This window comes from Cuculus canorus, chromosome 8 (assembly GCF_017976375.1).
Source record: "Cuculus canorus isolate bCucCan1 chromosome 8, bCucCan1.pri, whole genome shotgun sequence".
In the NCBI taxonomy this organism is placed as follows: domain Eukaryota; kingdom Metazoa; phylum Chordata; class Aves; order Cuculiformes; family Cuculidae; genus Cuculus; species Cuculus canorus.
In genome coordinates, this window is record NC_071408.1 from 4075788 (window position 1) to 4101736 (window position 25949).

At 40.0% G+C, this 25949-nt stretch overlaps 1 protein-coding gene across 2 annotated transcripts in view; it reads right to left on the reverse strand.

Annotated features, from left to right (window-relative positions):
- Nucleotides 1-487: 487 nt before the first annotated feature.
- BRINP3 (BMP/retinoic acid inducible neural specific 3) overlaps nucleotides 488-25949 on the reverse strand; it is a 195297-nt gene continuing 169835 nt past the window's right edge. Inside the window, exon 7 of one of the 2 annotated variants that reach the window (XM_054073474.1) lies at nucleotides 488-1970. In XM_054073474.1, the coding sequence (XP_053929449.1) occupies nucleotides 854-1970 (1117 nt within the window). In that variant the 3' untranslated portion in view covers nucleotides 488-853. The remainder of the gene's footprint in view (nucleotides 1971-25949) is intronic. The other variant, XM_054073473.1, reaches the window with a different exon arrangement.

Genomic DNA, 25949 nt, shown 5'->3' on the forward strand with positions numbered 1-25949 from the left:
GAGGTAATGTATAAATATGCTTAATTCTTTCTGTAAATATGCAAACCCAAGGATTATGGAGTGCTTTGGCTGGGCAAGGTTGTTTCTTTTGTATAGGAGTATCAGTTGCAAAGAGAGCCTCTCGCCTGTCTCGTTCGTGTGGAGCTAATGCAACCCTTTGTTACTGTGCATCCTCAATACTGACCTCCTACCCAGCCTAAACCACGGGATATCACGTTAACGAGTGCCACGTTAAGCACCTTGAAAAGGGCCGTCTTAGGAAAGTCTCAGGTATAGCAAGTAAAGCATCATTACAGTTGTGACTTTAGCTCAGCATCAACATTTAGATCCACGTCCTAAGGATAAAAATATTCCACAGCTTTGACTTTCCTACAGTTCTTCTTAAAATCTTGAGGGACTACCTCCTCTTTACCTACACCCTCTGTGTTCAGCACACACAAAAGTGTGTTAAAGTTATTACTTTTGTGTAAGAAAAAATAATCCCACAGCATTTCTTTTTAATAAGTGTTCAACTACAAAATTTTATTGGTATCCTTCTATGTTCCCTCTAGAGGATGTAATGCACAAAAGCATTGCCACGGAACATATAAAATTACAAATGAAATTTATTGTAAAAAGTAGAATGTCTTCTAGACTGGTGTCAGTATTTATTTCATTCATAAACCAAAACTGCAGGTATAATATATATTCATTGTCAGCGAGTTCATGTGTGTAAATTGCCATCCAACAGTATTGACTGATATAAGACAGATATTGAAAAGACAATTTAAATTTACTCTTCCAAACATAAACTGTTCCACAAAAGCACTGTAAAAACTCCTTCAAGGTTTTGTGTTGTGCTTCACATTTATGGTTAACTACATAATTTGGTTGTGTCATAATCCACTGTGTTTGGCAATTTGGCATTAAAGGCCTGCAAAGCAGATTGAATCCTCACCACTTCACTGGTAGACAGTTTGAGTCTATGACGGAGCAAGCAAGAGAAGAGGTCTAGGCGACGTTGACCAGGTGGAGAGAGTTTATTTACACGATCCCGTATCTCTAACAACTGCAAAAGTGCTGAGTCCTGTGATCCCTGAGTGTAGGGGTAGTCCAACTGCAAAATCAAGTCTCGAATTGCTTCTGGGTCGAAGTGCATGCTGTAGCCAAACACTTGGATGTTATTGATTTTCATGTAGCCCAGATTTCTTGAGGGATCAATAAATTCCAGGGGTTCATAGTAGATGCTCTCATTGCCATTTGGACCATTCGACTTTATTCGACTCCTCAAATAGATGTGTACAGTTTCAAAAAATGTCTTCCACTTGTTGCCCAGAGTCAGTGTCCAGTTATAACACTGAAGGGGTAAGTCCAGTTTAGTCCGCTCCCAGTCTGGGAAATTGTTCTCATTCACAGGCATAAACCAGCTCTCAGAGTGGCTGCCCCCAAAAGGGTTGACATAAACAGCGAGAACGGGCTCTAAGGTGCTGTTTTTAGTTAGGCAGATTTGAAGAGAGAGGCCCAGTATCATATGGACCAGGCTAGACTTGTACTTGTTACTCTTAAGGGTAAGGAGCATCCGTTTGCGCCAAGAAGGATCAAACCAGCTGTTGAGACGCATGTCGTTGCTGATGAAAATGGCATGGACCTCAATTCTCCGGTCCGTCTTCTGCAATAAATACTTCATTTCCAGGTCTTGAAGGTCAGTCTCAAAGCCAATGTAGTGCTCTGTCGATTCTGCCACCTCAGGCTTGCAAACGCCTTGGCTCAGCATGTAGCCGGCGTTGCAGCTTCCGCAGCGGGTGCGATTGTCAGGAGCACAGCTCAAGCACGCAGAGCCATCTCCAACCGTGCAGGGAAGGAACCCATGGCAGGCAACCTGGTCATTGGGGCAAGTGCATGTGTGAGTCTCTTCAGAAAAGCTTCCCAGGAGGCCATTTTCATTGCAGTAGAGAAAGGACTGGATGCGGTTGAGCCAGTAGTTGGAAGATCTGCAACATTAAAATAACTCATTTTAACCCAAGGAGAGACCTGTACACAATAAACACAACCTTGTTATTTTTTATCAGAAAGAGAAATATAAAGCTGTTTTCAGTAACAGATCAAGGCACTAAAGTCGGATGATAGCATCTGCTGTCAGATGAATACATGTATAAATTGCCTTTTAACAATGCAAAATCACAGAAGTTTCCTTATAAACTCACAGGCACAACAGGAACATTTGGTTCATGTACTTGTTCTCACTCACTGTATCTCTGTCACGGCAGCCTAACAGCCATTTTTCGGGAACTGACTTAGAATTGTAGAACAGTTTTGGTTGGAAGGGACCCTAAAGATCACCCAGTTCCAACCCCCTACACTCGGCAGGGACACCTCCCACCACCCATTGTCCCTTGTCATATCACTCCAAGCCTTTGTAAACAGTCCCTCCCCAGCTTTCTTGTAGCCCCTTCAGGTACTGGAAGGACGCTTTAAGGTCTCCTCAGAACCTTCTCTCCTCCAGGCTGAAGAAGCCCAACTCTCTCAGCCTGTCCTCATATGGGAGGTGCTCCAGCCCTTGGATCATCTTTGTAGCCTCCTCTGGATCCATTCCAACAGCTCCGTCTCCTTCTTGTGTTGAGGATTCCAGAACTGGACACAATCCTCCAGATGAGGTCTCCCAAAACAGGAACAGAGGGTCAGAATCCCCTCCCTCGCCCTGCCAGCCATGCTGCTTTTGATGCAGCCCAGGACACTGTTGGCCTTCTGGCCAAGTCCTTCTCTGCAGGGCTTCTCTCAATCTCATCATCCCCCATCCTGTATTGAAACCACGAATCTTCAGATTAATATCTTAAAATCCTATGTAGTTTAGATTATTTTTCCTCCTAATTGATCAAGGTGGTGATTTGTCTGTATCGAACTGTGTATAATTGTACCATCTAACTCGTTCATTATGAAGGTTTTTGTAAGCTCGCAGGCTTTGTTGTAACTGACTGGAGCTTCTCTGATTTATAGACAATGAGCCAAAATGCTTTCCAGGAATATCAAACAGGACCCTGCACTGCACTAAACAGATTCAGTCTTAATTCTTCAAATGTCTTCCAGCACAAGAATATCCCTACAGGAAACCACGTATGAGCATGCTGTGTTTACTTTTCATCTTTAGAGATGAAATTAAAAGATCACTTTAACGGTCTTCTTGTCATCTCACCGTTTATGTCCTACATCACACTGGGAAAGCAGACACTGAAACCAACATTTTAGGCTGTTGAGGCACAGCTGCTAGAAGACAGACAATGGGAACAACAGGCTTAGATGGAAATAGTCAGGAGAAAAATTATCTTCTTTCTTTGTCTGTATTTTTCAGTTCTTAATAATCCCATTAATGCACAGTTTGAAGACCTTGTTTTGGCTGCAGCACAGTCAGATCTATTGTTGCCACATGAATGACGATGCTTGTAAGGGTTCTTCCCTTTTCATGGAATCATTTGAAAGAGAAAAGAACCTCATATACCGATGACTTACTTTGTAAGTCACATCTGAATTTGTCTGGAGAATTTAATAGTTCTTAATTTATCTTAAATTTGGGGGTTTTTTTTTTTTCCTGGCTATATAATAATTGCTACAGCTAAAAATCTCAAAGTCTGATCATGAAAGATCAGCAAAATTAGATCAGTGTATACCTTGGTGACTTTGTTTAATCTTTTTCCTTTCGCTTTTTTTGGTTGGGAGTGGGAATCATGTTTTTTAGGGGCTGATGTGTGTTTATGTATATATATATACACACACACATATAGACTATTAACATTTTCTAGAAGTATAAGCAAATATAAGAACATCCATGACATGAGTGCCCAAACACCATTCTCCTGTGTGCTTATTTGAAAGCCAGCGTTAAGCAAAAATACTTTGGCAAGTTTATTCCTTAATTTCCTGATTAAAAATAATGTCCATTCCACAAGCAAGGTCAATGTCACGATATAGAAGTTACTCCAAAACTGAGTAGAACATTAAAGCTATTGCTCTCCCAAGTAGAACAGGAAGCTCCTGTACCTTGGGTTGTTTTGTGAGTAATCTGTACCTACTGAGCTTGCCCTGACAACTCACAGGAACCACGTTTCGGGTGTGTTAAGAGCCTTTTTTCCCATTGCAGGATACGCTTTCCAGCCAGGTGGTGTATCTTATTGCTACCACCCTTATGATGCATCACAGCAATCGAAACAGAAAAGATCCTTGTCCAAAGGATCAAAGCTAACCTTTCAAAGGTTTCTCATTACGGCTTTTTCCTAACTCTTTATGGGTCTCTATGCTTATTTAAGAACTGATACTGACTTCCAAAATCTGCTGGACATGTGATATAGAAGTCTGGGGTTTTTACTTTACTTTGGGTTGTGCTATTTGCTTTACAACAGCCTTCGTAAAGTTGTTACCTTCTTTTGATTTGTAATCTTGGACAGATAACCAGGCAGATTTCAAGAATATGTCATTTGCGTTTTAATCTCCGAGTTTTCTGCCTGTAGGGTTACTACCCCTGGGCACCGCATGACTACTGTATCAAGGTTGAGCGCTTCAACAGCTGATATGGATCAGGTTTGCAAATGGGAATTTTAGCATCCATTTCCTCTTCTCCTGTGAATAGAAATCCATGCCTTTGAAAAGCTCGGTCATGTACTAGGAGTACGTTTCCAGAAAACTTCATTTTGCATAGACCAACTCTGAGCTTACAGCTGGGGCTCTGTATTCACCTCAGTAGAGCAAAAACATTTGAAGACTTAGAGTAAATATTTTCTTTATATCACAAAGTGTCAACCATAGAGACAAAATCCGCTCGGCTCACTCGCAGAAAACATCAACTGCGCTGCATAGTTTGTAGCATCTACGAATGTGTTTGTGTGATATGTTCCAGTCTGAAGAAAGCTAACGGTGCCTGAGCTTCCAGAGCCAAGGAAAGCCACATGACTATGTTAGATTTTCGGCAGAGATTGGTAGCCTGGATTTGGTATAATGCCAGTATGGACAAGAAATTTCTGTACGGCCTGTAGGATAAGCATTTATCCTGACTTGGAGCTCAGGCACAGCTGGCTTTAAATTACACACCAGCTATGAATTTTCAGAACCTAATTTTAGATACTTTCTGATAGATAAGAATGAGTGAATTTTGACTATTGCTTCGTTGAAGTGTGTTTGGTTTCACTGCAAAGGTTTGGCAGTGGAGGGGTGGGGGGCAGGCGCAGTAATGTCTTTGTGAGGACAGAGACTGCCCCATACTGGACACAACTGTTTCCAAACAATTCCAACCAACTGTACTTATCTCAACCCATGAGCTTTACAATTTTATTTCCTCCTCCTCTCCTACTGAAGAGGGTCAGCGAGAGAGTGGGTGGGTGGGCACCTGGCAGCCAGCCCAGCTCAACCCCACCACATAAGGTAAGGGAGATCAGCTTTAAGCTGATCTCTGCCATATTTCATCAACCCTTTATTCCTCTTCCACCTACTCAAAATGAGAATCCATTTTTTATATATGATATTAGTACTTATTATTCTGCTTATCGTTTGGCATTGAAATAAATCAAAGAATGTTCCGCACGTTAGTTTTTACATACAGAAGAGGTTTCGGAAAAAGAAAGGGCGTCTCTTGGTCTACAAAGGCGATAGAAAGAGGGCGATCTGGTGAGGAAGAGGGCACTGTTGGACGAGGAGAAATATTTATTGTCCAAATAAGCCTACTTAAACCAACAAAACTAATTTACCGGTAAGGGTTGATTTGGTTTGCGTTCCTCTTTTCTCCATTCACAGGATCTTTAAAACTTTTTATTTTTTCCCTCAGTGATCTAATGTCAGTAAATTATTATGAGAAACAAAATATTTAACGTCATTTTTTTGTTCTTTTTATTTTTAATGAGCCTACCTTCTTGCTCCTTTGTTAGGGGATGGAAGAAGCAGTCTGAAGGCCTGCATGAAATCACACAGCTGCACGATTAATTTTCCTTTCCAAAACTTAGTTATCAGTTTGTAACTTCATATTTAGCTCATTAAAACAACTATATTTTTAATCATTAGCAGCTGCAAGGAGACCAAGAATTTTAAAGAAGAAAATGTTTTCTCATTATTCCAAAGTTCAAAACAATAAGTTTCTAATATTTTTAACTTATTTTGAATTTTTTTTTACCTGGTTTTAACCAGCGAGGTTTCAAGAAGTTCTAATTATACCTGTATGTCTTCAATCAGTTTAAAAGCATAAATTCTTTTTTTAAAAAAAATAAAATAAATTGCCTTGCTTAACTGCTTTTTTTTTAAGAAGTTGTCATTAAGAAGTATTTTACTCTTTGTAAATTTATTGCTTTCACTCAAGTAAATGAAGTAAATTAAGGGAAAGTACATAAAATGTCAGCAGAACCTACTTTTTTAAGCCACTCATCCTTAATTAGAGAAATTTACACCGGAATATCGTTCTGAATGCTTTCTTTTTTCTCCTAGAAATAGAAGATCGTTAAAAGTCAGGACCTTGCAGTCAAGGGGAAAGGCTTGGTGAGAAGCAGATGCCTCTCCGAGGTCAACAGTCAGATAGGCAGAGCTTAGGCTTGTCCCACAGGGGTTTAAAAGCTGTGTGGATGTGGTGCCTACAGCCACAGTTTAGTGGTGGAGGTGGCAGTGCTACGGTTACAGTTGGACTTGATGATCTTAAAGGTCTTTTCCAAATGAAATGATTCTATGATTAGCTTTCCTTTTTCTACATTAGGTCTAATTATTCTTTAATTTTCTGTTATGTGGCTAAATTAGTGCTTGGTTGTCTAAGTACTCTGTGCAAACTTGAGTATACCACTCCTGATTCTTTCCTTCCATTATTCACCACTTGACATATCAAGGTCCACTCCTTAGTCTGATGCCAGAAAGAAAAATGTTTATTAACTCTGTCATTCGACTTTATTCTATTCTCCCACTATATCTTTTTTTTTTTTCCCCTTTTTCGTAGTTGCCTCAATATGTGAGGTCTGTAGAACCCTCTAAGAAAAACTCTTTGCTATGACAGGGACAGAATCTGAAACTCTGACTTCAAGTCCCTCGAGTCCCCGTTAAAGTTAATAAGATGCTTTGTTCAAAATTCAGTATACTTTTATTCTTCTCTTCAGGTGTAATAAATTCTTGATACCTCATTCTCCACCACGTTGTTCAGCACATATTGCCAGTGTTCCTTTACCTCTGATCGGTTTTATTTAATCATTTATATTCTAATCGTGTTAATGGAGGGTTCGAGGAAAAGACTGCCAATCTTGACCATTTGCTTCTTGTTTACAGAAATTAATAAATAAGACAATTAGCTTCTGAGGGAAAGAGCTCTGCAATTATTCTTTTAATGACACTGTAAACATTATTATTTGATTTGGAAAATTATATTTACTGGACGGATGTGTTGGTTTTCCAAGTGTTGAGATACAGAACTGCTGACTTCCAAACCGAGTGACAGCAGCGAGAATCTTTCTTGTTACTTCAATGAGCTTCAAATCAAAATGGGATCCCTGAAATATCTATGCCTTCACCATCATGCAAATTTATTTGATAAGCTAAAATCAAATGCTATTTTTAGTGAATCACACACTTGAAATCATAACTTTAGAAACAAATTAATATTTAATTGAATGAAATAAAATACTCAGTAAATACAGGGTACTTCTTAGCAAATTATATAATGAATTACATCTCCCTGGAAAGTCTGTAGAATTTTCTTAAAATGTTTTTCGTTTCTTGATATTTAGTGATCGAAATCTCCACTGTACTGAGGTATCTGCCTTGCTTTTTACTGCAAACAGTTTCTTGTGGACCACGTCTCTTGTGCGGATGGACATGTCCCTCCATCCCTACTGAATTTGTTTGATCGCATACATTGATATGACTCTACTTAGTTGCGTGTGACAACGTTCCACAAGTCTTCTCGATTCTTGAAATATACTGGGAAATGAATTGTTAACTAATTATGGTTTAATAACAGCTTCACCTCCACCTTCTTACAATCCACCCTTTGCAGATATACTCCAAGAATATCAGCCTGCTGTTGCTGGATGATGAGGCTCTTGTGCGTGAACCTTCTGTTGCAGAGGAGGCACCGAGCAGCCGACCACTCCACTTTCAGCTGGAATACTTACAGGGTAAGGAAAGCCTGCTGTATGATCTCATATTTACACAAGCATGATAAAAAATAGGATAATCCTGGGAAAGGTGATGCATCAGTTACTTGAGCCAAGTTTCTGATGAGAATCTTCTTAATGAGAAACATAAATCTTAAGTGTTTTGGTAGGTGAAATAATTCTATGTGAAGTTGAACTGCATTATCTCTTTATGAAATGCTCGCCAATTCTTAATTCTAAAGTGTATTTCAAGTATTTTGCAGTCTATTTTTTTTGTTATGAAATGACTTTCAAAAGAAAATTAATTTCTTTGAGCAATAGCAGTTGCAACTTTAACCCGAAACACGGATATAGAACTCCTGTTCTATACCCTGTAACATTAAATGTAAGAACAAAGCAGCATGGTCACCCTATATAATAGCTGTATCAAGTATTTAATCATGATATGACACTTTTACCTCCTTCTCTGCCTCACTAAGTGCTTAACATCTGTTGTACATCAGATGGCTCAGTAGCAGATGATGAGTACTCAGTGAGGCAGATGCTAAGTAAAAAAATGAAGACAATTTAACAAGAAGTGTAGAGGCAGTAAAATACCCATTACCTATTTCTCCCTCCTATAGAGGCCGTCTCCAGAATAAATCTGTTGGCACCACCAACACCAAATGCACTTATGGGCATCTCTAAAACATCCCACTCTTGATCTTGTGGGATCACCTCTTGGGAAGGACAAGTGAGAGTCCAAGTACTTTGTTTCTGTGCTGTGATTCATAACAAGAACATTAATTGCTACTGAATTTGATAATGGCCTTTATTCGAATGCACTTTTCTTCTGGGAGTCAGACTAAAACTACCGACTGTACAGCAACAGAAGGCCAGTGAGTGATTAGAAGAATGAATGTCGTTAGCTTATTCAGCCTCACGGTATTAAAGCAGTGCTATAACCATCACTCAAATAAAGATGCCTGGAATCATTGTACTGCGGCTCCTGGTACAGGTATGTCAGGGAGTCTCTCAGTGACAGCTGCAAATCCTGCTCCAAAAGATGATAAACAGGAGCAGTGCTGCTGTTCCGTACTCACAATTTCACAGCTGGCTCCACCGGAGCTTTAAAGCCCATCTAAAGGGCTGGGTCAGCTCCGTGGCCCATGGTGAAAACAAGGGAACCAAACTGTGAGGGAGAGAAGGAATATGACACTGTTCTAAATGTTTATAAAGGAAAGAAAAGCTTCTGCCTAGAGGGAGCAGCAGAAAGGCAATCCATGATTACATCCATGAAACAGATATGAGACTACTATCTTCCTATTTTCCTACTGTTTGAGACAGGACCTCTATTCCTAATTTAGGCACACTTATCCCCAGTTAAAATAACTGAAATTAATAAAAAAAACACAATCTGTTTCTGTTCCTGCAGAATTTGTTACGGCTGGGATTGTGGAGGTAGAGAAAATCTGACTTCAGTTCCTGGCTCCTTCACAATCTTTCTGTATGTCCGTGACTACGAACAAGTCACTTGCTTTTTTCCTTTTATAACAATCTTATTTTTCTCCCTATTGTTTACCTATTTGGGTTATAAATGTAGTTGCCTCTAGATCCTACTGTAATATTAACAGCAACAATCTCTCATTTGCTTCTATTGTGTAGAATCAGAAGCACTCTATCACAGCAAAAATCTCCCAGTAAAGAGTAATGGTTTTAATTAAAGAATACAAAATTCAGTTCTGTATTCATACCTCACTTATCATCATATTAAACAATACAATAGAAAATCAGATTCTGAGCTCAGCGTGCTTTTTTCCCCCCTCATGTTATAATAACTGAAAATAACTTCAACGAAAAAGAAGATAACTTTGAGCCAACCCTTAAAAGTTTTAGGCACAAAATATGTTACAAAAGAGAGGTTTGGCTTTCCTGCCATGATAAGTTTGAATAAATTGCAAGGATACCCTTGAGTTTCCGAAGGAAAATTAAAGGCTGTCTAGAAAAAGTTGTATCGTGCTGCTTTTAAAAACAGTATCTATTTCACTTAATAAGGTATTATTCTTGTAATAGGCTGTCACTGGTGGAATGGTCACAAATAAGGAAAGTATTAAGATAAATGACCTGATGTTGCATGTATATAATATAAATTAGGAGACTGTTAGTAATAATGCTTATAAGCAAATCTCAAGTAATTGCATCTCTTCTGACATTTTTGTCTTCCTTAAACAAACATACCAGCCCACAGCCTGAAATGCAATGTACAAGTTGATAGAAAGGCTGACACTGGATCGCCATCCAGGTTGGATGGGCCTTGGGCAGCCTGATCTAGTGAGACGTGTCCCTGCCCATGGCAGGGGGTTGGAACTGGATGGGCCTTAAGGTGCCTTCTAACCCAAACTATTCTGTGGTTCTATGACTGTGTGCACGTCTCTTCCCTAAGAAGAGTAGATAAGGGGAACCAGCTGTGAACCAGACCCCAAAGAAGTGACAAGTCGTGTTCTGAAGAAAGAACATATTACTTCTGATACACTATTTATCTAGATATTCAATCTCATTCTATTGAGTTAATCCCCTCCTCGTTATTACATGGTTTTATACAGCATAATACTAAAGAGTAGAAAGGATATCTCCTCGTGCCAAACAGCTTCCTTAATGCCTTGCAATAAGGGACTCCAGTTTAAAAAAAAGTAAAAAAAACCCCACAAACATTTCAATCCCTTTTAAACTCCTCCTTAGTGAAACTAACAAGTTGCTACTGGAAGGAATTAATTTAAGAAGCCTGTCTTTGACAAACAGTTCCTGAATTTTCGCGTCAATAACCAAAAGATTTCCTTGTAGGGAAAGAAAAAGTTCAGTTGAAGAATATATTCTTCTGATAAATGATATAACATTTCAGTGCCTACAACAGCATATGTTTTAAGTCTTATTTAGCATTCTTAAAACAGTTATCTTAAATATCTTTGATTATAAGCACTGTTATGTACTAAAAGACTCTGGAGGAACTCTCTCATTAACAAAGTCTCTAGCGTGCTTTCTGTATACATATCTATACATAGCTACTTCAATACCTCTGCATTTTTAACTAGTTAAGCTCAGAAAGGATGGCTATACTTTAAGATTGTGAATCAGGTCATGGAACACGAATAATGTCATTGTGACCACTTTAAAATAGTTAATTATTAGGGTAACAGCATTACCAAGAAGCCCCCAAAAGAATTCCATCCATTCTTTGCAACACTCTGCAAGTGCTATTGTACTTGCTGTTGAATTTATGCTAAAAAGTCACAACAGAAAAAGCCTCAGGGCACCATCCACATGGAAAATGCCAATCTGTCTCAAGAGTCTTTGCCTTGAAGAGCTTCCAGTCTAACTGCAAAACAGAGAAAAAGAATAAAAAGAGGATGTAGGATGAGCTCACAAAGGTTTTACAAATGTAGTGAGGGGATGATGAGGACTGGAGGTGGATAACTGCAGAGTCAGTAGGTAAAGGAGCAGCCTGGAGCTTGAATATTCACTCTGTCCTGCAGAGGATTTCCTACTATGCACAGGGAATAACACTGAATAAGAAGGAATAGCCACAAAAATAGCTCTAACGTCCACACATATATATATAAGTAAACATACAATCCATTATTTCTCCTGCTTACCCAATGTACAATCCATCTGCATGGGTTTCAGAGATATCTTTTACGTGTATCTTGGTGGGTAAAGTGACTTCACATTTATATTAAAGGAGCATTTACAGGGGCAGAGAGATCATAGAATAGTTTGGGTTGGAAGGGACCTTAAAGATCATCCAGTTCCAACCCCCTGCCATGGGCAGGGACACCTCCCACTGGATCAGGGGCTCCAAGCCCCATCCAACCTGGCCTGGAACACCTCCAGGGACGGGGCAGCCACAGCTTCTCTGGGCAGCCTGGGCCAGGGCCTCACCACTCTCATCATGAAGAAATTTTTCCTAATGTCTAAATCTGCCCCTCTCCAGTTTGTACCCATTCCCCCGGTCCTATCACCACAAGCCTTTGGGAATAGCCCCTCTCCAGCTTTCCCATAGGTCCCCCTCCGGTACTGGAAGGTCGCTATACTCAGCCTGCTCACTACGGCACTTTCATTCAATGCATTAGTGCCTTGTCCCTCATCTCTAGCAGCTCCCATTTCATGGTGCTTTTGATTGACAGCAAAGGCAAGAAGCCTCGTCCCTAGGAAAGTAAGCAAGGCTCCAAGACAACCACCCTCACCTTGATGAGTAATTACTTTGCCTCTGCAACACAATCGGTCTCCTCGGGCAAGCAGCTCCAGAAGCCCAAACCCACACTAATCCGATGCTTGTTTATAGCTGGAATTGACATTACCAGAAAGTTAAGAAAAATTGACCTTGCTCAAATGCCTCTCGTTTGTTGGGTCTGACATTAACTCCTCACAACCAAACCCCCCCTCAATGAAAGCCAAACTCTAGAAGGAACGCAGCCCAATGTTCCCTGGCCGGAGGGTTACAACCAGTGCCACTTATTGCACTATAGCTCTGCCACGCATCACTCTTACCTCAATGCTTATTACTCCCTTAACTTATTAATTCGCCTCATTAGGGACTTGCTCAAAAGAATGACAGCTTCACTAAAGAGACAACCCCCCTGCCCTCCCTTTATCTTCAGGGCATCCCTCCTCACCCACATATAATCCCAATGTATCTGATCCCAGCCCGGAACTCTGTTACCACCCACAAACCCAACCCAAAGCTGCAGCAAAATGGTATAATTTTAAAAATATTTCTGAATACAACCTACCTTAGCGAACAGTAGTATGTTGCTAACGATCCTTGTTTATTTAAATATAACTTGACTGAATTCTTTTATTACTATCTAGCAGTTTCCACTGGCTGTTTTTAGTTGCTATGGAAACCATTTCAATTATTATTTTTCACGTAAGACTGGATTGCTGCATCGACTGCCTGTCCACATATGGAATTTGAAGTCCTAAATGAAGTATCTATAGCTTTAGGATTTTGGGGGTACTATAAGACCGTTTAATTTCCCAGGATAAATAAGTGAGATGATAGGTGAAAAAACTTGAAGAGCCATGGCATAATCTCTAACGCATCCCACTATATCCTGCAGGTGGAGAATTGCAACAATCTCCCAAATTCGATAGGAAGAAGGTATTGGGGTAAAAGTATCCATTCTGAAGAGAGGAGGAAAGGGATATTCATCTCACTTGTTGTGGGAGAAAGGCTCGTTTGCTTGCCAAGGAGGTTATTGCTTTTGCTTCATACTGATCCGCAATTTGATTGATTCTTTCTACTGATGTTACTGAAAACCGCGTACTGCAGTTGTCAACGAAGTTGTTTCACAGACCGTTTACATTTTGAGCTGTTTAATATAGTTTATATTTTGGTCTTTTACAATGTGCACCATGAAAAAAATGATTATGCTTTTTAGCCAACCAGTTAATGCTGTTAAGCATGTAAAACATCAATCCATAAGGACGAGCTTTAAAGCAACATCTATGATGCCAAGACTTAATTCCCCACCCCCAAATCAAGACAGTTATCCTTCAGGGAATCCTAAAGTCAAGTACAGTTCTCGAGCACATGAACAGAAGGCAGAGAGCAGAAAGGCTGACTGAATTCTGGCAGGATGCCTCAGGTAGCTAATTCCCATGCCCTTTGCTAAGGCACGAATCACGATCTTGAGCCAGGGAACTTCCGTTCAGGAACAGAGGCACTGTTGACTTCAGACAAAACAGAATCAAGGTGAAGAACAGATGAACAAAAAAGCGAAAGCCCTCTGCAAAGCCTGGCTTTAGCAGTGCTGCACCGACTAGAAAAATAATCTTTTTTTTTCAACTCTCACACTCTTCTGCAGAGAATTACCACCTTTGTAATGTGGAAAGCGTTGTTTAGTTTCTTCTTGACTATTTTTTAATTCCTGTTTGTTTTTCATTTATGTACGATTCCTTCGGAAAACATAGTTACAATTTCTTATACAAACACAGTGCTACTATTGAACACTTCACACATACCACTGACAAAGTTTTCCTCTAACTATCACTGGGAAATTTATTACTAGTAAAAAGAAGACGCTCTATGAACTTTTTTTCCTAGGGAAACTTGAAAAATATTAAAGAAAAACATATCACTTACATTTTGCCGAGGAACAGCTTGTTCTAGACCCAGGGGAATTATGGAATAGCTTTCTTATTTGGGGGGAGCATGGAAGTGGCGTGTTGTCCTCACATCAGATAGAAGGTGTGGGGTAAAAGATGATTTTATTCCTCTTTTACCAATGCCTAGTTCAGATATTGGGCAGAGCTGTAATCCTTTTTCTCCTTGAGCAGAAACCTTTATCAGAAATGACTGATGGATAAGACTTTCTGGCCCCAAAGTGTACTCTGCCACGGATAAGGTGACCCAAAGCTACTTTTAAGGTAAATATGAGGTCACATCACAGTGAACAATCACAGCATTACACCTTTCATCCCGTTTCCTCTCCTCGTCAAATATCAACCTTAAAACAAAAGAGCAGCAGTAACAACAACAACAAAATAATAAGGAAATAAATCTTCCAAAGTTTAGGAGTGCAAACATTTGGGGTTGCCACTAAACCTGGGATTTCCCTGTATTGTATGCACCTACTGGGAGTCATCTTTTATTTAGCTGTCTGTTCCCATAACCAGTTCTCCTTTCATTTGCACGCAAAATGGCTCATGAATCTCATGTTTTTCACTCGGTTTTGGAGAGAATTTCAGACCACTCCAGTCTGTGTTGAACCATGTTGAATATACTTGTCATCTCTATAATAAAGTTTCAAAACCTTTGATGCGACAGTGATTGAGCTCAGCTGTAGAAATATGCAGCTTCTCTACTCGGGCTCCACTAAAACCTAAGTGATTTGTGAAGATGATATTTCAGATACCACTCATGATTCTCCCGTTTTGCTGCTGGAGTCATGTAGGCTCTGAGCGGCAAATCTAATTCAGGGCATGAATAGCACTTGTTGTGTTCAGCATGACAATAAATAGCACATACTTTTTTAGATGAGCACGCATACTACATTTACAGGCTCAGGAAGCCCTCTCCAATTAAAACCAGATTGTCCTTAATAGAATCTATAAATGTGAGCTGGAGTTTCTGTTCTATTTTCTATTAAGTTTTTTTTCTCCTTTGTAACAAGTTTACCCCAACTGTTTTCTGCTTTATTGTCCTGATAAGACAGCAAATTCCATTTTCTGCCATCTGTTGCTAAACTTGCAATTTTCCACAAGATCACTGTGTACACACACTATTTTTTTCTGTTTGCTACTTTAGAGACTTACTATAGATAGGTAAAATGATTGTTCCATTTCTGACTTAGCAACCCCTAACCTGATGGCTTGATTAAAAAAAAAAAGTAAGAAAAAAACCCCCAAACCTCCAATTCTGCTCCTGAACCTGAACCATTGCAAGGGGGAATGCTTTTTAAGAACACCCTTGTTTTCACAGTCAAACATGGTTCTCTAAAGCAGTTTGTCAGGGTTGGAGTAACTGGAGTGAAAACTTACTTAGATGTATTTTTTAAAGCATAAAGAGCATTTAACTCTTTTATTTTAACCATATTTTAACCATAGAACAATTTTTTTTTAATATGTGTTAACGTTATTTATGGTTCATATGGTCTTGCTAAATATTTGGTTGGTATATTTGCATTATTCCTACTTGCTGTCAGGTAAAGCGACACGTTACCTATTATAATTCATGTCCTTCTGAACTACTAAAGTATTCATTATCAAATGTTAAGTTTCTCCTGGCAGGGATCTTTGCAAGAACCTGGGGTTCTTAGAATCACAGAATCTCTGGAATGGAAAGACCTTTGAGATCATCAAGTCCAGCCGTAGATGTCCACTACCAAAACATACCCCTAATTTGAAATAACTATAATTCAGTGTTTAAGTACATAGGCATTGCCTCCCAGAGATACACAATATCATATACTGGTAAATAAACAGCTGAATAAAGTTAATTCCCTACAGAAAATAATGGAGTTTAAAATGCATTTGACATTTCCTCTTATTTGTTCACTGGGAGCTTAACATATCTGTGACAAATTACAAAAGATTAAAGGAAAGTAGTACCTGAGCGCACGTCAACAGCTTGTTTGTCCTTACATATCAAAGAACACAGAGGTCAGTAACGTGCATTCTATTAGTATTATTCTTCTACTAAAAAATAATTAAAAAAAACCCCTAAAATCCTACTCAGGAAATTTTACTTTTGTAAACTTCAGAAAATTATAATTTCTTTATTGTTGATTTTGTTTGTATCTGTTTGCTACCTGCCAGACTGAGAGTAAGTTATCCTGCAGATCGATATGATCACTGCTGCACAATCCAACTGAATCCTTTTCCCTATACATACAGTTAAAATCAACAAAAATAAGGTGTTAATATTCTATTAGTGGTAAACTTAGCGTCTTATAAAGAACAGAAAAAAGGAACAGGAAAGAAGCTAAGCAATAAGAAATTTCTCTTCTTGTGTCTCAACTAATAATATCTTTGAAAAAAAAGAGGCAATCAAGGAAAAAAACCCTGTTATAAAAAGTACCTTAATTTGAATAGTCATTATAAAGGAGAACTCATTCTTACATCATGAGATCAGGAGGTATCTTCAGGCTGACGCCAGCAGCCCACTGAACGCTTCCTTTGGGAGCGAGATTCCACACAGCAGCATCTCTAATTCCAGCTGGGTTTCAGCAGAATTTAGATGGTTGCAGATTTTTGTCTTGTAATTAGTGGGCAATAACAACCGTAAGTCCTATATCCTTTTCATTCAAAGTTGTGAATACACCATCACCTCTCCGCTGCTGTTCAGGTTACTCGGGTGCTCATGTCCAGGTCCCACCACAGATGCTGCTACCAGTGCTGCAGACGCTCTGGGACATCTCTTCAGGCTCAGACATGACACAAAGAATATGTGCTCCATCCTTAAAATGTACATAAGCACTCCCTTCACACTACAGCCATGGCTTTGTGGTGAATCCCTTCCCTGTCAAGCACATGGATTATGGTGGACATCAGAGCAGTGCCCACCAGGCAGCTGCCCCCACCCCAGACACACCGTCACCTCTTCTCAGTCCATCCGGGCCACCAGAGTTAAGTAGACACTCTGCTCTTGTATTGCCATATTCAATCAAGTATTTACATCTCTTCCAGTACTTGTATAATCACCCGTGTGTCCCCTAAACACCCTTCCAGTGTTTTATATTCCTCGTCCTCCTTGAAGGGCGAACTCCACAGAGTGAGACCGAGATTCTATGCAGTAGATTTCCCGTTGGAAGAACATGGGAGCTGTTAAGGCTCCAATCACCACGTAACTATTCAGAAGTGCCATGCTACAATAATCTACTTTTATGAGAGTTTGGAAGGTGAATATAAAATAACACAATCCCCAGACGTGCTGTTATGTGTAAAGCCATCCCATTAATCATACTCAGTTTTACTTTACAGCCTGAAAGTATGCAAAGTGTAACTGCCATTCAGGTGCCTTAATGCTGGCACTTGCACGCTTTAACCGCATTTTAAAAGCTACCTTCTCAAGAAATTAAGCACTCAATCTTTCCCTTTCCTTCAGTGGAAATGTTATTTCAGCACCTTCTGATGTCAACAACATACGCAGAACAGCCTGGAAATCGAGGCAAGCGAACGAAACCTCAGAAGCTCACCAGCTTCCATACCTGAAAATAAAGTGTTAACCACACTAAAAAAAGAAATTCAAGGAGTCTATTTCTTTACAGATTATGGGAATTAACTTAGCGTATGCATTTCTCCATGAGCATACTGGGCACAAGTAACACTAAGTGGTTATAACTTACATCACTGCAGGGAGAAGGATTACTTTATCTGCGGTTCAGACGAATAAACCCATGCTACGCTGGTGTTGCCAATAAGGAAATCAAAGTCTGATTAAGATCTGGGGGAGCCTGCAGACATAGGACCACAAGCAAATAAATACTTGGAGCTGCTCCCTTCTGTTTTTCAGAGGTGGTACTATTGATGTGATGGTAGATTTGAACTGTGATCAGGCAACTGAGTTCAGATCTAAAAATGAATATGTAACAGGGTCAGGAGGAGACGAAAGTACTGTAACTAGTTACTACTTTTTACCTGATAGTCGGAAACTCCAGTTTTCTGCTTAAACTTCAAGGCAACCCCTCAGATCAGAACCAAGGACATGCTGCGAAATGGAGCCTTTTCTTCCCAAGCGTGGAAAGTGCTGTGACTCTTAGGATTAAGCTGTGATGGACCCTCCTAGACCCTCCACTTCTTAGAGTGTGACCGCAAAATCCACCACAAATCAGAAGAATTTTGTACAATTCCTGGGGGGAGGGGGATTTATGAAACCAATTACTTATTTTTTTTTAAGAGGCAAAGTTTTGTGAATTTCAGCTTGTGTGCACAAGAAATTTGTTTGACAATTTTGAAGGCAAGTTGTACAGTTCTGTTCAAGAGAGAGTTCTGCAAATATTCTCCTTAATTTTATTCATTGCATTTCTGTAAATGCGTGACTACGATTTCCTGTGTGCAGAAAATCTATACGTTTTGTATTGACAATTAGGGATTATGATCTGCAAACACCGCAAGGCATTTCTGCTTAGATTTACTACCAAGGCTAGACGTTTAAATTAGGGATTACACAAAAATTAGATTAATTTCATACACACAGACTATTGGTTCCATTTCACTATTGCCTTCACAAAAAGGGTGGAAAGGATATAGTGAATGCTCTCGCAAACTTCAAAGATGAAGTAGATTAAAAGATGGGTTTTTTTGTAAAATACATTCGCAAATTTAGGTGAGATGTGTGATCCCAGAGCCTGTGAGGCTTGCAGTGTCATTGCTCTCACAACCGCACAGGACCATTCATCTGAGTTTGTCTATAGAGCTCTATAACCAGATGACTGCCTGCTATTCAGCAAATAGAAGAAACAGGCTTCGGAATCATTATTTGCCAAGATTCACAGGTGCCTCCTGTAGAAAACTGCGTTATAAAGCTTCTCTCCTCTCTGTCAGGACACTGATCTCTATTCAGTACAGAGAAATTTCCATAGACAGAGGGTCTATTTTTATCTTTGAAGTTAATCCAACCCCAAGTTGCAGCAAGACTTAGAAGCACAGATGCAGATATTCTGTATAGACTTCCTTTTAAATATTCATGGATGGAAACCTGTTTCTCTACTTCTATCATTCAAAACTGAGGTTTGTGGCTTTTATGAACTTTTGCTCATCTCTTCGTCCACGAGCAAAATGCTTCCTCTCCGACGCAGCTGACATTATATCCAAATGTGGATATACATAGAGAAGCAGTCGGCGTTATGCAGCAGATGGTCAGCAGAAGAAATAGAAAGAAATCACTTAATGTTGAACAACCTCACACCAGTGGAAAGATTCGTTCAACTGCGGACTGGACTCAGCAAGATAGAAAATGCTGCTCAAGTGTTTTGCAACGTATTGAGGGCTAAATTGATGAAACAGAAAGTCCGCCTGCTGGCTCGGGATTTGCTACGTTGGTCGCTACTCGGAGCTTATTTAACCGAAGTTTTGTAGAGAAACATTAGGGACAACACAGTCAGCAGCTTAGCTATCCATTTCACAGTGCCCTGCTCGCATCTTGGCCATATTTGCCAACTGTCTCATTTATATTTATACTGTATCTTAGCCATCACTCCAGGAATTAGCTAAACCAGTAGTGCTTTCTGCAGATAATACACTGATGAAGCAATCTACACAGATGGTAAGCTTTCAACTTACATTAAAAAAATCATCAGTTATTGTTCCCATTTTTTTTCCCAAAATTAAGGCAACTTTGTCCAAAAATGTTGAAATAATATACGTACAGTTTCAAGGGCATGATGTCTTTGCGTTCTTCTAACGTCAATTAAAGAATTATTCAGGATTTCTTCTTAACTATCAACCAGAAGTTTCTTAAAGTTAAAATATTTTTTAAAAAAAACAATAAAAGTTTAAAGTAATAACCCTGAAATGAGATTCTATTGGAAATATCATTTAAAAGAAGGAAGGAGAGTCTTAAGAAATATAATGAACACAGCCTAAGTAATGTTTGGAGAGATTTCTAATTGCTGTTTTTTATAAGGGTATGATCTGGAAAAGTAAATGTCTTTCAAAGCTTTTTTTTTGTTAATACAAGGATGTATATATTAATTGTAATTGGTGCAACAAATCCTGACATTTATTGCACTTCTACGTAATAAGGAGAGGTTTGAACACATGTTGAAGTCATTCCTGCCATTTGGGTAGAACAAGAACTATCGAACATCCTGAATAACCAAAACACAGATAATCAAAGGAAAATAAAAAATTTAAAACCTTGGGGTTTGGTGTTTTTTCTTTTTTTTTTAACTAAAGCCTGAAGGTAATAAATTTTGTGGCCGATATGAAGCAGCTTCACAATAGGGGAAAAAAGCTTTTCTTTCCAGAACCATACAAACGAGGCCAGAACTTAAGTTTACATGCCAATAAGATAATGAGTTCTTTTCAGACAATAAACATCCATGGGAGTTAAATGATTGCATTGAAAATTAATATTTCAAATGGGCAACTTCTGTCGCTTTTTACACTTTCTGCTCTCTTGTTTAGTACGGAGAACAAAAGCAAATTGCTCCAATTCTGGCTATAATGCAAGCAAATTGGTCAACCTGGGTAAGGGTAGCAAAACCCACTCTTGAAATATTTCTGACTCTAATATTACCCAGTGTGAAGGAGGATAATCCACTGCTTAGTTGGAATATCTTTTGAGATACAAGAAATACCTGAGCTGTAGATCAGGACATGGAAAACAATGTTATACCGTGCTAGACATCGCCACACGCCGGACACGGGCTGGACTGGAAGCTCGGGGTTAATTTGTGTTGGCTGGAGTCGGCAGGTGCAGCCCTTCAGCAACATTTCATTTACATGAAATCCGTCAGGAATTTAAATGTTCTGACAACACAAACCATGAGGTGAATACTTCAACAAAAAAAGCTTTTCCCTGGGTGACATCTGTCCGCACAGCACATGTCACCCCCACAACCGGCGCCCTTGCTGATGCTCTCAGCGAGAAGCCAAGGACTAAACCACTCTGGTGTTTGTTGTTTGTGTGGATGTGCTTTCACACCCTCCAGCCACGATCCCTCCCAGAGAAAGCTGAGGCGTGATGCCAAGACAGCGCAAGCCTGGTCCTGCTATGGATCCTATCTCTCCAGAGCACATCAGAGGGCTGGACCTGTCCGAGCCGTCTGCCCCCACCGCTCTGGGGAGATAGATTTAATCAAAACTGGGGAAGGCAGGGAGGGAGAAGGACATGGGGACAGGACACAGACAGTTCCCAGCTCATGTCATGGCGCTGCTGTCAGTAGAGGTGTGGAGTTTACCACTCGGTACTTTTTAGGGTAAATGAACTGTATATCATCTATACCACTCTGTATAAGGCTACAAGCATCACATAAGCCTCAACATAAGAAGGAGATGGAGCTGTTGGAACAGGTCCAGAGGATGCTATAAAGATGATCAGAGGGCTGGAGCACCTCCCATATGAGGACAGGCTGAGAGAGTTGGGGTTGTTCAGCCTGGAGAAGAGAAGGCTCCAAGGAGACCTTACAGCAACCTTCCAGTACCTGAAGGGGCTACAAGAAAGCTGGAGAGGGGCTGTTCACAAAGGCTCGTAGTGACAGGATGAGGGGCAATGGGGATAAACTGGAGAGGGGCAGATTTAGACTAGAAATAAGGAGGAATTCCTTCACCATGAGAGGGGTGAGGCCCTGGCCCAGGTTGCCCAGGGAAGCTGTGGCTGCCCCATCCCTGGAGGTGTTCCAGGCCAGGTTGGATGGGGCCTTGGGCAGCCTGAGCCAGTGGGAGGTGTTGGAACTGAATTATCTTTAAGATCCCTTCCAACCCAAACTATTCTATGATCCTATGACACCAGTAGGGAATTCATAATTTGAATGGGTTTTTTTCAAAGGTTTTTTTAATTTAATGTTTCCAATACTAACCATGATTGTATGTAAAATCTTTTCGTATTTCTGCCTATAAATTTCTCTACCACCGACAGCAGCCATTGCAATTATGCACATGCTGAATTCTCGTCTAGCAGTTCAATTTCAGAAAAATTAAATATCTCCCTGACCTTTAACCTTCAATATGCAACTTATTCTTTCTATTCATTTATTTTGCTCTTATCAAGACAACGTAAGAAAATATAGAGAACATAATACACCTAAACTGAAAGTATTTTAGGTTTATAAAAGACAGGACAAGCAGTAAATAAGAGAATGACTAGCTCTGAATGAGCAGGAAGCTAATATTTTGAAGTTATTTTGTTCTTTATGTTGCAAATGGAAGAACACCACATTATGAAACAGCCATCTCAAACTTTGTGTACATCTTTTCACGATCATATCTGTACACATTGGCCAGACAGGAAACTCGTTGCCAGAACTATGTCATTTGGAAGCACTTAAACCACCATGGGATTGGTGCATTCTGCGCGCTGGAACTAAAGGATCTTTTTGTCAAAGTGAACAAAGGAGCAAACAGGAGCCAACACAACCAATTCAGATGCACGGTTACAGCACTGTCAAGCTTGAAAACCCATCATCTGCAGCCTGACACTATCCAATCTTCAAATTTATCTAAAGACAAAGCTATTATATGGCTTTAGCTAAGATACCTGAAGCACAACACCAAAGGTTGAAGTCTAGCATTTGATGTCCCCTTGGAGAGCTGGCGTCCCGCCCCCCGGGCGACCTAAGAGGGTAAATTGCCTATGACTTAACACAGGTGAGAAACAGCAGGCACTTGCTTGTACGCATCCATTTCTACATCAATGCATATCTCACGGTTCTTTGACTTGTTTAATTGAGAAGTTTTTTTTTCTGATTCAGAGCCTGAAAAGCTTGTTCTCAGAGCGCTGACAGACACGACCTGACAGGCAGAGACCTCTTTGTCAAAGTGAGGCATCAGAGCAATGAAAGGTTTTGCCTCAAATACGGATATGCATGGCAATGTGTCCCACCCCCCTCCAAGTCCAACCTTCACCCTCCCTTTTATTCTGCACTCATGTCACAGCTTTCTTGTGCTTTGCATTAATACCACCTTCTCGTTTTTACTTCACAGGAGACACGTTTTCACTTTAAGCTGCACAGACCAGAAAAGCATTTGTGTTACAGCAATTCAGCCCAGCCTGAGCCGTGGCTGAGGCCCCACTGCGACATGTGCTGCACAAACACAGAGCGAGAGACAAGTCTGCGTATCGCTCGAAAGAAACACAACAGACGAAAGAGAGCAAGGGAGAGGTGACATTGTCAGCCTATTGTCAGTCCTGTTGCGCTATGGTGGGCACAGGCAGGGGACTTTTGTGATGCCACACAGGAAACCCGATGCTGCAGACCAAATATCAAAGATTATTCCCTCTTATTTTTGTCCTGTCTTACTTAATAACTCACAGATGATAAAAGGCATGTCCTTATGGTACGCTTTATACTCCTCCAGATCAGAAAAAGTGATGCTCAAATATGCTCTTATTATACAGGTAAAATCTAGAAGATACTGCAACTTTCTGGACTTGGGGATAGCCTGAAGGCCAGGGTGCTCCAAGACCCCGTATCTCACGCTGGTGTCCTTGCCTGCCCTCCGAATGCATTTATAATTCACTTCATCATGGTTCACGAAGGTGGGGGGTGATATCTAGAGAAGATCACAGGCATCGCAACACACGTCATGACTACAAAGACAGATGGTCACCAGGCTAGGAGCAAAGAGAAGCTGCCAAGCCCAGGAACGTGTGCCAGTATCCATCCACACGTTGAGTATTCATTCTTAAGTGTAGGCTTGCAAGCCTTGTGAGTCACCACAGTGTTGGCTCTGATGTTGTCTCTATAAGTGATTCGTGTGGATAAGTGATTAAGATATCTTTAAATTTGGCCTGAGGGAAGGTCTCTTACAGCATTTTGCTCACAGTAAAAACCAAAAGGCCAAAAGCAAGCCCTTCAGTACTGTGGATCCGCACTGGCGTTTAGATGTGCTGAACACCACATCTTTATAGCTGAAATAGCAGCTTTTTCTTAAACTGTACTTTCCTTTTTTAATACCACATCTATAAAAGAAATGCTATTTTAAGCTGCTTGTGTTTTACTTTTTACACATTCTCAGGCTCCAGTACTGATAGCACCAATTACATTACAAAATTTGCCTGCGAAAAAAAGGATGTCTGGGTATTTGGGTTGGAAACAACAAGGGGGTTTGGTAGGTGGAAGGGACAGAGGAAATCTGTAGTGGAATGAGCATCAACAGATCTGAAAAAAAATAAATCCCGGATACTCTAGATATTGTTTCATGACGGAGAATAGGAAATTGAGCCTGACTTTCTACTTCTCAGAACTGGACTCTGTGGAGGAAAGTGGCCTTCCAAAAGTACATGGGATTTCCATTCCTATCACCCTGTCACTCTGAGAAGAGAAGCCACCGCACAGAGATGGACACTAAAGCAGTAATGCAATGCTCTGTCCTTTCAAAGTACAGACTCTTGCAGTGGTCAGTGATTCAGTAATCATATTTGGATATTGCAAGTCTCAGAATAAGGTAAAACACAACATCCTACAGTATTATATTAATACAATAAACTACTATACTGGTACTCATGTCAGATGATGCATGCCAGATTTTCTTCTTTTAACATCTTGCATCATATGACAAAATGTAAAATAAGGTTGACAAAACACTGCCACTGGGGTACAGTTGCACTGTAACTAGTAAGTAGTCCATACCTTAAAAGAACAAAACACTGGCATGAGAGATGCGACTTCAATCCACATATTGCACAGATGATATTTCCAGAGCGTAGAAGCATAATCCTGCTCCATGACATTAATATAACCCATCTACTAGTTTCACAGCGCTCTAGGATATGGTGAAATTACTTCCTTCTAATATTGCTATTCATAAAAAAAAATCAGAAGTGGAATTGTGAGGAGGCTGGGAAGATTTTCCTGTATAGCATGTGATCAAGAACAGCCTCTACGAGTATGTGATGAAGTTTCTCCTTGAGAGCAAATGCATTACAAGGGCAGGTGCCAAGAGCAGCCTGCCCCTATGTATATATAGTTATTAAAATAGGTGTGAAAACACACATATACACGAGAGTTTATCTTAGCTTGCCATTGTTATCAGAACTATTATTCGCAGGCCTGTATATCATATTGTTATGTTTGTCACGTTAGTTTTAAATAACTCTAATCCCCAATCCAATTAAAGGTATCACCTCAAAGCGGATCACTTTATTTCCTTTGAGGAAAGATGCAGACTTATTATTCGGTTTAGTAAAGCAACTGCTGTCAAGCTGACCTTCATTTTATCTCAGATACTTTCATCTCGTCACCTTCCTTTTCTATGGCACGCAACTTTCAGATGTGCACCTGGTCTGTTAGATTAAATCAAAGGTTCCATTGGAGAGTCGTTCCTTTACATCGAATGTTGCAAATCCCTTTTTAACTCCCACATGCAATATCTTAATTGAAGCAGATAAAAAAAAAATCCTGCTTTTTTTAAAAATAATATAAAATTGTGTGCAATTTAAATACATTTTCCTTTGTTCTTTCTTGGAATGATTTTTGTTTAGAAACACCTCGATGATACATTGTACTCTATTAAAAGGAGAAGATGTTCTAAAACCAGACAGAATAATGTGTGTTAGCACCTCTTCTTCGGAAGCATCATATGCATTAGAGTCAGTTCATCCCCCTGAGCTTCTGCTGCCTTACATCGTCTTTCCCTAAGACAGTTTGCTTAGGCTCACTGTTCACCTGCGTTCTAGCAGTCTGCTACATGATGGATAATTAGATATTTTTCCCTTGCATGCAATGC